The sequence below is a fragment of the Leptonychotes weddellii genome, chromosome 16 (genome assembly GCF_054177405.1).
Source record: "Leptonychotes weddellii isolate Sample4059 chromosome 16, ASM5417740v2, whole genome shotgun sequence".
Taxonomy (NCBI): domain Eukaryota; kingdom Metazoa; phylum Chordata; class Mammalia; order Carnivora; family Phocidae; genus Leptonychotes; species Leptonychotes weddellii.
The window spans coordinates 17,402,580-17,414,877 of NC_138384.1; the positions used below are offsets into that span (position 1 = coordinate 17,402,580).

The 12,298-nt window shown below is 56.4% G+C and overlaps 2 protein-coding genes across 4 annotated transcripts; both read left to right on the forward strand.

Moving 5' to 3' along the window:
- Positions 1 to 393: 393 nt before the first annotated feature.
- CIAO2B (cytosolic iron-sulfur assembly component 2B) lies at positions 394 to 7,612 on the forward strand. Of its 3 annotated transcripts, XM_081806485.1 has the most exons (7): positions 394 to 598; positions 756 to 835; positions 1,077 to 1,202; positions 1,655 to 1,700; positions 4,233 to 4,353; positions 5,475 to 5,564; positions 6,734 to 7,612. In XM_081806485.1, exons 1-6 carry the CDS (start codon positions 454 to 456, stop codon positions 5,545 to 5,547), a joined length of 591 nt encoding a protein of 196 aa, XP_081662611.1. In that variant the 5' UTR covers positions 394 to 453; the 3' UTR covers positions 5,548 to 5,564; positions 6,734 to 7,612. The 3 variants fall into 3 exon arrangements, with proteins under 3 accessions (XP_081662611.1, XP_081662610.1, XP_006741573.1); XM_081806484.1 differs by lacking the exon at positions 5,475 to 5,564 and having other exon boundaries at positions 6,734 to 7,611; XM_006741510.3 differs by lacking the exons at positions 4,233 to 4,353; positions 5,475 to 5,564; positions 6,734 to 7,612 and adding an exon at positions 2,092 to 2,302 and having other exon boundaries at positions 398 to 598.
- Positions 7,613 to 7,831: 219 nt separating this feature from the next.
- Positions 7,832 to 11,119, forward strand: RRAD (RRAD, Ras related glycolysis inhibitor and calcium channel regulator). The gene is made up of 5 exons (XM_006732041.3): positions 7,832 to 7,974; positions 8,191 to 8,575; positions 9,237 to 9,310; positions 9,441 to 9,645; positions 10,489 to 11,119. The coding sequence occupies exons 2-5, from the start codon at positions 8,206 to 8,208 to the stop codon at positions 10,764 to 10,766; spliced, it is 927 nt and encodes a 308-aa protein (XP_006732104.1). The 5' UTR covers positions 7,832 to 7,974; positions 8,191 to 8,205; the 3' UTR covers positions 10,767 to 11,119.
- Positions 11,120 to 12,298: the final 1,179 nt, after the last annotated feature.

Genomic DNA, 12,298 nt, shown 5'->3' on the forward strand with positions numbered 1-12,298 from the left:
GTGGAACGGGCGAGGCAGGTGCGTCACCGGGTGGCTCCGAAAAGCAGTAAACGGTGCCAGGACAGAGGACGCTTGGTACGCGGGGACCTGCCCAGCCTGAGGGCCGACTTCCTGGAGGAAGTGGTGCCCGAAGATACGCCTGGCCGGTCTTTAGTGTCCCCGAGAGCCAGCCGTGGCCTCCGCCGTCCAGCACCTAACTTACGGGCTCCAACGGCCCCGTGCCGCTCGAGTGCCTTCTCTGTGTATTCGCCGGGGTGGTCTGCATTTTTCCGGGTTAACGTACAGACGGCACCGAGGCCACCGCTCCCCTTCAAAACCCAGGTCGAGTAGGGCGGTGCAGCATGTCCCACAAGCGACCCCGTCGCCACGCCCCGCCCCGCCCCCTGCCCGTTCCCCGGAAGTGCTCCTGCGGGAGCGGAAGTGCGCGCCTACAGCAGCCGGCGCGGTTTCGGGATGGTGGGCGGCGGCGGCGCTGTAGGGAGCGGCCTCCTGGAGAACGCTAACCCCCTCATCTACGAGCGCTCTGGGGAGCGACCGGTGACTGCGGGCGAGGAGGACGAGCAGGTTCCAGACAGCATCGACGCGCGCGAGATCTTCGATATCCACCGCTGCCGCACGCGGGCGGGTTCGCGGGGGCCTGGGAGGGGGCTGAAGTGATGATGTCCAGTAGTTAGTGGCGCTGTATCAGGGCCGGGCATTCCCGGCGGAGGGTTCTGAGTGGGCTAAGGCAGAGTCCCTTTTCCTTCACTTGCCACATCTGATTCGCTCCATTAATGACCCGGAGCATCCACTGACACTGGAAGAATTGAACGTAGTAGAGCAAGTCCGGGTTCAGGTGAGTCACTGCCAGCGTCCGTGGGGGGCAGATGGTTCGGAAGAGTCAGAAAAGCTCATCTGCACCAGGAGACTGGCGTTCTGTCAGCTCACGGAGTCGTCAGGGGATCCTCGGAAGGGGGGGGATTGCTGTGCCCGTTTCGTGGATAAGGAAACAGGCCCCTAGAGGTTAGACGATTTGCCTGAAGCAACATACTAAGAGGAAGGGAGTGCCTTCTTCTGAGATCTCATTCTTCAACTAGGTGAGCGATCCTGAGAGCACGGTGGCCGTGGCCTTCACACCCACCATTCCACACTGCAGCATGGCCACCCTTATTGGCCTATCCATCAAAGTCAAGCTTCTTCGATCCCTTCCCCAGCGTTTTAAGGTAAATTGGAACTGAGCCCCAGGGGTAGGACAGGGGTGAGCTTCTGCTTCTGAGGAAGACATGGAGAGCATGAATGTGGACATCAGAGTGAGGCCTGCAAGGATCCCACGTAGTGGTGATGAAACTGGGAGGAGCCTTTCCAATTGAATGGGACAACAAATATAAAGGCCTGTGCTGGAGAGTGCAGAAAAGTAGTGAGTGTGGCAGGAGGGGAGTAGGAAGCTGTAGATAGATTTGGAGCATGGATGGGGCAGAGGCAGGCCTTTAAGTCAACAGTAGCAGTCAGTTCTTTGGGTAGAGATGGAGTGGCTGTGGGTGGGTTTGGGGCATAATGGAAGGTCCAGAGTCCACAGTCATGATTAGGAGGACCAGTGGAAGGTGATGAGTGGGGGGAAGGGGACGAGGGGGTAGATAGGTGATAACTCCTCACACCCCACCTATCTCCCTCCCAGATGGATGTGCACATTACACCGGGGACCCATGCCTCGGAGCATGCAGGTAAGTGTGGGCTGATGTTGAGGCATTGGCCCTGAGGCTTCCCCCTTGCCATGGTGGTTTGTAGGGCAAGATGGAAGGAGGAGGGCTGGGTGGGTGAGTCCTCAGTGGAGGTGGCAGCCTAGAGTGAAGCTGGCTTAAGTGTCCTATGCTTACCATGTTCTTCCAGTCCTGCCCTCTCCCTCTAAGTACACAGGACCAGGGTGTGTCAGACTTAATAGTACAAGGGGCAGCAGGTGGTTTGGGTAGCTTGGTCGAGGCTTGGGGTCCTGGGAAGGAGGTGACAGGAGGTTGGTGCAAGTGTGTATGTATATATACAAGGGTTAGAAGTGGGGCTGGTTGGCAGGCTGGCCAGAGCCTGGCTTTGATCCTTCTCCATTACTTTCCAATCCAGTGAACAAGCAGCTTGCAGATAAGGAACGGGTAGCAGCCGCCCTAGAGAATACCCACCTGCTGGAGGTTGTGAACCAGTGCCTGTCAGCCCGCTCCTGAGCCTGGCTTCTTGCCCCCAGTCACACCCAGGGCTCATGGCCTTGTTTTCTTGAATCACTGACAATGAGAAACTAACATTTTGCATTTTGTAATAAACCCTTAATTTATATTCATTTCCCAGTGTGTCTCAGAATCTTTCATCTTGGGTCATCCCGGGGTTTGGGAGGAGATGGTAATCGTGAGTACAAGTTCCTATACCGGCTGGAATGATGAGATACAGTGCATTTTTAAAATTTCTTCCAATGGTTTCATCAGGAAAAGTTGCAAGTATACAAAAAAATTGAGAGTAGTGAACACACCTGTATATCCATCATCTATATTCAACAGTTGTTAACATGTTGCAACATTGGTCTGATTTATGTGTGTATGTATAATATAAATGTATTTGAGAGTAAACTGTAGACACATGAGCCTTCACTTCCTAAGTACTTCATCCTGGTCTCCTAAGAGTAAACCTGTATAACCATAGTACTCTTACCTGGCCAAAAAATGAAAAATTCTCTAACATCATCTAATATACAATCGTTTATAAATTTCCCCAAAATATCATTCATAGTTTTTTTTTTTTTTTCCTTTTCTTTAAATCAGGCTTTGGGGCACCTGTGTGTCTTAGTCAGTTAAGCATTCGACTCTTGGGGCACCTGGGTGGCTCAGTCGTTAAGCGTCTGCCTTTGGCTCAGGTCATGATCCCAGGGTCCTGGGCTCGAGCCCCGCATCGGGCTCCCTGCTCCGCGGGAAGCCTGCTTCTCCCTCTCCCGCTCCCCCTGCTTGTGTTCCCTCTCTCGCTGTGTCTCTGTCAAATAAATAAAACCTAAAAAAAAAAAAAAAGCATTTGACTCGATCTCAGCTCAGGTCTTGCTCTCAGGGTCTCAAGCTTGAGCCCTGCGTTGGGCTCCATGGCCGGTGTGGAGCCTACTTAAAAAAAAAAAAAAAATCAGGCTCCAGTGATACTTTATGTATTGTATTGGTATCTCTCTTTAGCCTCTTCTAGAACTGTCACCCCACTCCTCATCTTTTGATCTTTTTTGACATTGACTTTTTTGAAATTCAACTCAGATGAGTTGTCCTGAAGTCCTGCAATCCGTGCTTCTTTGTCTGCTACGCTTCCTATAAACTAGAAGTTGATTGAGTTCAGGTTTGAGTTTATTAATGAGAACCTGGCCCAAGAATTCCGTATGTATCCTTTATCATCCACCAGTAGCTGTGCGATGCCTGCTTGTCTCACTGTTGGTGATGCCTGGTCTGGTGTCCTGGTCAGGGCAGTGACAGCCAATTTCTCTGTTCAAAGGACCCTGAAGCGCCCTCTTCACCAGCATCCCCAAAGATGTGTGTCACTTCAGGTGCTGAGGTCTGGGCCCTCTGCCGCCCCCAACCCTGTGCCCAGAGCACAGTCGGTCACCAGCATGGACCATGGGGTTTGGATCTGGGATCAGCCAGTTAGAAACTATAATGCCATGATTCCCGGCCTCAGTTTCTTTCTCTGAGGATAAATAGGAATATTAAGAAGCCTTGCCCTGGCCACTTCTTCCCTGCGAAGGCTCAGGTGTGATTGTGGGCAGAGACTTCCAGAGGCTCTTTGCAGATCTGTTGAGGGTTGCTGACAACATTGAGCCTGTCCTGAGAGTGGGCACTAGCTGAAGGTCAATCCTCCACCCAGCCCTGCGTTGCAGTTGCTACCCTTTATTATCCCTATTTCACAGATGAGGAAATGGGCTTCTGAAATAAATAACTCACTCCCCAAGACCTCCAGCCAGGGAGTACAGAGGAACCTGAGCAGTTTGGCACGTACTCCTCAGCTGGCAGGGGGCGCTGTTGCCTGGATGGAAGGGCCTACGCCCCCACTGTCCCCCCACAGCCGCCAGCCCCCAATTCCAGGAAGGAGGGGCTCTGCCACCTAGTGACCAAGATCTGGCTGCCCACGCTTAGAGAGATGAAGTCATCAGCCCACATTCCCCAGTTTCTTCATGTGTAATGTGGGCATAGCTGTGACGATCACTTGGGACTGCTCTGTGGAGATTTAAAATGGATCTGCACCCATTTCAGGTGATCTTCCAGGCACTGTACCCCCTCTCCAACCTTTCCAGAAAGGCAAGGTGACCAACCAGAGCCCCTTGGGCCCAAGGAGCATTCCCAACCACCTGTATCCAGCTGTGAGCTTCACCATGTATGTACCTCTGCCCTGCCAACCCCAATCTGTCTAAGGTGTCTGTGGTGTCTGTGTTCAGCTGGGGGTGGGAGGTCATGGGGGAGGTAGGTGTCACTGAGTCATTCAGCTAGCCCTCCTGGCAGCCAGGCCATGGTGGGCAAGGGACATCAAGCTGCTCCTGTCACAGCTGGCATATCAGATAGTCCCTTTGTCAGTCTTGACTCATCTGTGCGTGGCCTCTGGCTGCCTGCAGGGACACCATCTGTGAATCCTGGGCTAGTGCCCAGGGAACTTTCTGGAGCTCCAGCTGTTTGTACATGGGTATGGGATCGGGGTGAGGTTTGAGGTCTCTGAAGCCCTCTGTCAGGTGTGTCTGGCTCTGCTATTTCTGGCCTGTGACTTCTCAGGCTTTGGTTACCATGTCTACAAAACTGGAACAACAAATCATAGCTGGAGAGATTGGCCCAGGGATTAGATTACATGTATGAACATGCCCAGCTATGTCAGTTTGTGCTTATTATCATGCCCACAGCACAAGGGCCTGACACACAGTAGGTACTAAGTACAGGTCAGTGAGATGAATGAATGAATTGAGCCTTATTTATTTATTTTTATTTTTTACTTTGTTTGTTAAGTAGGCTCCACGCCCAGTGTGGGGCTCAAACTCAAGACTCCAAGATCAAGAGTCGCATGCTTTACTGACTGAGCCAGCCAGGTGCCCTTGAATGAAATGAGCCTTAGAACAAAGGAACTGGGGCATAGGGGCTGTTGTGTGAGGAGAGCTGGGAATACTGAAACCCAGCCAAGTTCCCTTTGCAACCTTTTGCTACTGGAGGGAGAGGGAAAGGTGTGGGGTCCCACAGAGGGAAGGTGGGTATGGAGGGGAGGGGTAGGGTATCTGCAATGCCCCTCTCCTGGGCAGACCACTGTTTTGGAGAGAATGGAACAGAAGCAGGAAAGAAGAAGCAGGAGGGGGCCACAGATTCACTCAACCTGTCCCGTCCAAACAGGGATGGTAAAAGTGTTCTTACTGAGATATGACTATATGCCAGGGCTGTGCCAACCATTTTACCTCTGCATTCCATGTTTTTTATATCTTATAACAACTCCCATACAGACATTATCCCTGTTCTACACAGGAGGAAACTGAGGCTTACCCAAGATAAATGGGCAGAGGTGAAACAGCTAGCAAGTGGCAGAGCTGGGATTTGAAGGCTGGGCTGTCCTAGGTGTGTTCCAGACTCAGTTTGCTCCTTCTGGGTAACCAAGCTCAGCCCAAGAGCTGGGAGGACCAGTAGTGGGAGTGGGGATGTCTCAAGGTCATGTCCTGGTCTTGGCTCCTGGGGCCCCTGGCCATACCCCACTTGTGGTGAGTGCATCTGGCCTGTTGGGGAATGCCTGGGGCCTGACTGGCCCAATGTGGATGCAGTTTACTTGGCAATGAAGAAACATTGCTGAAGTCAAGAGTTCAGATTACTGGAGGGGAAACCCAGCCCTAATTTCTTGCATGGCTCCTGCTGGGAAGGGTCACAGCTACACCACATACCTACCTTCTGCTGGACATTCGGGGTTTATTTTCAGGGGTAAGATCTTATCTGAGGTGGGTAGGAGGGCTCACAAACAGCCCAGGCCAGGATTCCTGATGGGAAGTGGTTTGCTGGCTCTTGAGACGCGTGTCCTGGCAGGAGGCTCCACCCACAACTCCCTCTTGGCCACTGGATCTCATCCAGTAAGCTGGAGCCAGTCTGGGGTTGCCCAGGCCCCCAAGACCCCGGGGCCATGGGAAGGACACAAGCGGCCAGGACACCCCTCAGTCTAGCTGCTGCCTACTTTGAGGACCTCAAGACCAGAGGGTCCTGCATGAACCCCCTCATACTTACCTAGCCAGGCCCTCCTCACTCCAAGGCCCTCTCAGCTGTTGCCAAGGAAACTGATAGAGCGCCAGAAAACCCCACCCAGGTCTCCATGGCAACCTACAACAGCCCACCAGGATCTCCATCGGTGATGTCACCTGCGCCCTGAATGGGCGCCCCCACCCTCGCCACACTCATCACAATCAAACGTCAGAGTCTGATAGCAGATCCCTGTCACAAAGTACCTCATAGCCTGCCTGCCCCCAATCCTCACACATCTTAGACATGAACGAAGGAGGGAACAGGTCATTTTATAGCTGGGCACCCTGAGGCTGGGAGAGGAGGCAAGACCCAGGAGCCTGGAGGCAGAGACAGGTCTAGAAACCAAGCTCCCCCATTATATCTCCTCCCCTCTTGCCTTGGCATCCACCCTAGTTCTAAGGAGTGGGTGAGCTCTGGGCAGTGGGGGCACCAAATGGTGGCTCATCCCATCCACCAGCCCCAGCCCTGACCCAAACTGTACTCTACACCTATGCCCCTCCTAGATGGGAGTCTGAACTTCCAGGCACTGCATATGCCCTGAACTACAGGCCCATCTGGGGCGAAAGGGAAGGAGAGAGACGTTGAAGACTCTTACAGCAGCTGGATCCGGCCCTGACTCTGGTCCAGTCCCACCCCTAGCCACTCTTGCTGCCATCTGACACCTGTCTGCCAAGATTTCCCCAGCTTTGAGCAACCTCCAGCCTAGGAGCAGAATGATCGGGAGCGGAAAGGCCAGGAGCAGAAGGGCCAGGGAGGGCCAGGAAGGGCCAGGACCAGGTATTTTTAGCAGAGTTGCTGGCAGCTGTCTGGAGGGTGCTGGGAGGTGAGGCGGTGCTGAGTTCATCCTTTCCCTTCTCTGGGCCTATATTCCCTCCCCCAAAACCAAGCATGCACCCCTACCTGCAATACACTGCCAGAACACCTCCCTTCCTTCACCCCCTCCCCCAGAAAGCTCTCCACGTGTCCCCAGAGGCTCCCATGGTGACACTAACCCTCACCCTGAAGGACAGCCTCATCAGGTAGAACCTTCAACTCCCCAGGGCAGGGAGGGGAATAGGGAGGACTTGGCACCAAGGCCAGAAGCCCAGATTTAGGACCCTTCAGTTCTAGCTCATATATGGGCCTGTGGGGAGTGGGTGTCCTGAACAGAGAAGAAGGGTGAAGTCTGTCCAGCCTGTATCCCTCGGCTTGCTTGGGCAACAGGCCAGGGCTGGGGGAGAGCAAAGGGAGAATTCACTGTTAAAGGGCCAGAACTAATTCTTCCCCAGAGAGGAGCTGGCACAGTTGGCTAGTCCGGCTTTCCCCCTTGACCCCACCCAGGATGGTACCCCCAACTCCAAATCCCTCCCCAACACCATTCAACCTAGTCGTCCCCCCCCCCCCCCCCCCGTCCTGGTCCCTCCTTCCCTGCCTCCCACCGCACGAGCTCAAACCCGGGCTTTGTCTGCCCAGTCGGGTGGGGCGTGGTCTCGGTGGGTGGGTGCGAGGTCCTGGGAGGGGGGCGGGGGATTCCCCCGAGGGGGAGGCGGACCGACACGTCAGCCCCCGCAGCAGCGGGGACGTGGGCGAGCGCGGGGGTGGGGGCGGGGGCGGGCAGGCGCTTAAATAGGCAGCTCTGGAGCCGGGACCCAGAGCGGACTGAGGAGGCGGCGGCTGCGGCAGCGTCGGGTGTCCGAGCCAGGGTCTGCGAGTGGACTGTATCCGGGCCTGGAACCTACTTCGGACCGTGTCCGTGTGCGGTTGGGTGAGTGTCCTGGCGGCCCGGGGTGCGGATGGACGAGTCGGGAGGGTGGCTCACGAGTCAGGGCGCCAGGACCTCCACGGCCGGGAGGGGACTGCGGCAGGTCCTCGGCCCGAGCGTCGGGCCTGACCCCGGCGTCGGGCAGGCGCGCCGGGGGGTCCAGCCTCCCACACGGTCTGCACGGCGGCTGACCCTGCCGTCCCCACTCCCGTTCCCCAGACGGCGTCGGGCGCCATGACTCTGAATGGCGGCGGCAGCGGAGCGGGCGGGAGCCGCGGCGGGGCCCGGGAGCGCGAGCGCCGTCGGGGCAGCACACCGTGGGGGCCGGCGCCCCCGCTGCACCGCCGAAGCATGCCGGTGGACGAGCGCGACCTGCAGGCGGCGCTGACTCCGGGCGCTCTGGCAGCGGCCGGGGCCGGGACCGGGGCCCAGGGTGCGACGCTCGACTGGCCCGAGGGCTCCTCCGAGTCGCTCAGCTCAGGGGGCAGCGACTCAGACGACAGCGTTTACAAGGTGCTGCTGCTGGGGGCGCCTGGTGTGGGCAAGAGCGCTCTGGCGCGCATCTTCGGTGGTGTCGAGGATGGGCCTGAAGCAGAGGCCGCAGGTGAGGGGCTGCGACTATTCAAGGGAGGGGAGATGCCAGGGCAGGACTGAGGGCTACAGGGCTGGGGACCTGGATTAAAAGCGGCACATACCATGGGATTCTGAAGGCACTTTCAGAATCATGCTTCTGCCTACCCATTTCACAGATGGGGAAACTAAGGGAGAAGGGATCTCCAGCCCTTGGTAGGGGAAGAAATGCCCAGAGTAGAAGGCCCAGGCCATACCTGTAGGATGGGGATAGGACATCCCTCCCTGCCAGGGCTGGCAGGAACACAGCCAGAGGGAGTTTCTAGGAGAAGAGCCCTAGGTGACCAAGGCTCCCAAAGAATGTGACAGTCACTATTCTAACTCAGGCTACTGTGGTCAGAGCTACCCTGGGGCCCACGCAACAGGAGGGCAGGGAACGCAGGAGTGGCAACCCAGGACATTGTCAGCTTGGGGAAGCGGTGTCTAGGTGAGGGTCAGACACACCACACCCTGTACGGCCCGCTTCTCGGCCCTGTCATTTCTGTTGTCACATAGTGGCCATCAGTGGAGGGAAAGGTTAGGGGGGCTCTAGGGTGGAGATGGAGGGTGTGGCCAAAACAGGAAACCTGGCACATGGTGTGGGAGGGTGGCTTTTGGCAGCCAGCAGATCACCTGACTACTAGTCTCCTGCCTAGGGCACACATATGATCGGTCCATCGTGGTGGATGGAGAAGAGGCATCACTCATGGTCTATGACATTTGGGAGCAGGTAGGCTGCAGGCTGAGACCCAGGTCAGGGTGGGAGGGGTGACCTGGGTATAGCGGCCTGCGTAGAGGGGCAGCCTTGTAGCCCGGGCATGAGAACTGTTGGTAGATATGCATGTGTATGTGTTCCCCAGGATAGCAGCCACTGGCTACCTGGTCACTGCATGGCTATGGGGGATGCGTACGTCATCGTGTACTCAGTGACAGATAAGGGAAGCTTCGAGAAAGCCTCAGAGCTGCGGGTCCAGCTGCGGCGGGCACGGCAGATGGACGACGTGCCCATCATCCTAGTGGGCAACAAGAGCGACCTGGTGCGCTCTCGAGAGGTCTCCTTGGATGGTGAGCAGGGAGTGGGTCGGAAAGGGAGGGACATCCTGGCTGGGCTGTGGTCCATTCAGTCTTGGCTCAGCTCAAGTCCCTGGGGATCATAAGTGGCTAAAAATGTTCAGGAGGAAAACTTGAGGGGGAGAGGGGGGAAAGCTGCTGCCCTCCCACGGGACTCGCAGCGGGCTGAGAGGCCTGGGGGAAGGACCAGATGCTCTGGGGAGGAAGAAGCTGCTGGGCACTGAGCTGGGCCACCTCAGGACCCTCCTCTCCTGTACCCTTTGGCCCTGGCCTGACAGATGAGGAGTGAGGAGAGTGCAGGGAACTGGGCTAGGAGGTCAGAGTGTGGATTCAGGGCCGGGGCCGGTCTCGGCGTGGGCTTGACCCTGGGGAGGATCTGCTCCTCTTCAGCTCAGCATTCTCCTCTGTGGCCCCCAGAACGGAGCCCCTCAGAGGAACCTAGCAGTGACTCAGTGACATCCTCCTCCCAATTTCACTGGTTATTCATTATAACCTCAAACCCTGAAATACTAAGGTGCCCAACAAAGCTCTCCTCCTCTTGTGTTGACTGCTTCAGCATTTCCGTTTAAATATCAGGCTTCAAATTATTTCAATAAATGAGTTTCCTCTTGTAAGCCTTTGTGAGCTCCTTAAAGGTGGGCACATTCTGCCGGTTGGGTGACCCAGCAATGCCTTGGATCCTCTGTACAGGAGCTGGGGTCAGTGTTTCTGGGGACCCCCCCAGAGCTCCTCCCCTGGTCCCCAGATTCCTGAGTGGTAGCTGCTACGGGGTGGCTAGAGTCTGAGTGGGCTCCTCCCCCCCCCTTTATTTCACTGCCATGTGCCTGTCCCCACCAGAGGGCCGGGCCTGTGCTGTGGTCTTCGACTGCAAGTTTATTGAGACCTCCGCGGCGTTGCACCACAATGTCCAGGCCTTGTTCGAGGGTGTTGTGCGCCAGATACGCCTGCGCAGGGACAGCAAAGAGGCCAACGCACGTCGACAAGCGGGTACCCGGCGGCGAGAGAGTCTTGGCAAGAAGGCAAAGCGTTTCTTGGGCCGCATCGTAGCACGCAACAGCCGCAAGATGGCCTTTCGTGCCAAGTCCAAGTCCTGCCACGATCTCTCTGTGCTCTAGACTCCACAGGCACATACTGCGTTGTGCATACAAACGGGCGGATTGGTGGGCTGGCCCAGCCACCTGCCCTGGGTGCCTCAGGGCACACCCCACCTCATGGTCATGGACAGATAGACAGTGCTGCCCAGGCAGCTCGCAGTGGCCATCAAGGGCTGGGCCCTCGGCGATGCATGTACAGGCCAGGGTGTGTCCCCAGTAGCGGTCTGAGCCCAGCCCGTGGGGCAGGCCTGTGTGTGGGGACAGGACTCTAGCTTTCTCCACACTTGGGCTGTGCATGCTCTGGAGGGAGGCTGTTCAGTGCAGTGGTTATTTGTTTACATGCAAATTTTTGTAATAAAGACTATTTCCTGATAGATCAGGGCTGTTGACTCTGTGTTTCCTCCCGATAGGGGGCTGTGAGAGCAGGAAGGGTTCCTGAGGTGGAGGGATGGGGTCTCACTGCCCTACCCTAGTGTGCGGCCTTGACTGTCCTAATATTTGGGCTCCGATCTAGCCAGATGGACCAGAGGGGCAGGTGTGGGTTGTGGCCTGATTGGACAGCCAAGCAGCAGGAGGAGACAAAAGCCCCTCCCAGATCTTTCTCTTGCACTGGGGCCTGGCATTGCCCAGCTGATTAAGGGTTCAGCCACCCCACTGTCTGTAAGGAAAACTGAGTCTGTCTGAGGGACCAGGGCCTGCCCCAGATCTCATGGCCAAACAAAAACACTGGGTCTGACTTCTGGGCTGGTGTCTCCATCCTGCCTCCTCCCGAGGGGCTGGAAAGTTGCTGAGGTGGGGTAGCTGTGGAAGATTTCTGAGACTCCCTGGCTGGGAAAGGAGGAGGCCAGTGTCTGGGGCTGGGCCACGGAGCAAGGGCCTCACTGTTGTCTCCTCTGGGAGGGACCGGGCCAGAGCCTCCCATGCTCAGCATTGGCTGACATGGTCTTGGCGGGAGCCCCTCCCGGAGCCCTCCCTGCCTAGAAGGAGAGGCTTTGTATTTGTGTGGGAATGTGTGTATGTTTGCTGATGGCTGGGGCTGTGCCTGTCTCCCCGCCACCGACACCAGACACAGGTGACTGCTGGCACTTGCCCTACGGTGTTTGGGGAAAGAGTATCTATCTCCGTTTGGCAATGGCAGATGGGGAACCGAAGAAGTTGAGGTCACACAGGTAGAAGTGGCTGAGTAGGGACTGGTATATAAGTCTGCTGGTCTCCAGAGCCTGAAAGCAGCCTGTGGCGAGGCCTGGGACAGTTTCTGAGTTCTGGGCAAGGGTCTGTACATCTCCTTCATTGGTTCAATTCCTTTATTCCACAGGCCCCTAGGAGCTCTTGCAACCTGGTTAGAACACTGATTGCAGTTGTTCAATGGCAGAAGGTGTCAGGGCCACTTCTGAATGTGCAGGACCTGTCTTGACTCACCCACATGCCTCCCAGGGCACTGTTAACTGCTCAAAGCTGCTGCCACTCCCCACTCCCACCCTGCAACATACTTAGAGGCATGTGGAAGGCATGGTTTTCTCAGAGCAGGTGAACATCCTGAGGCCTGAAGAAGA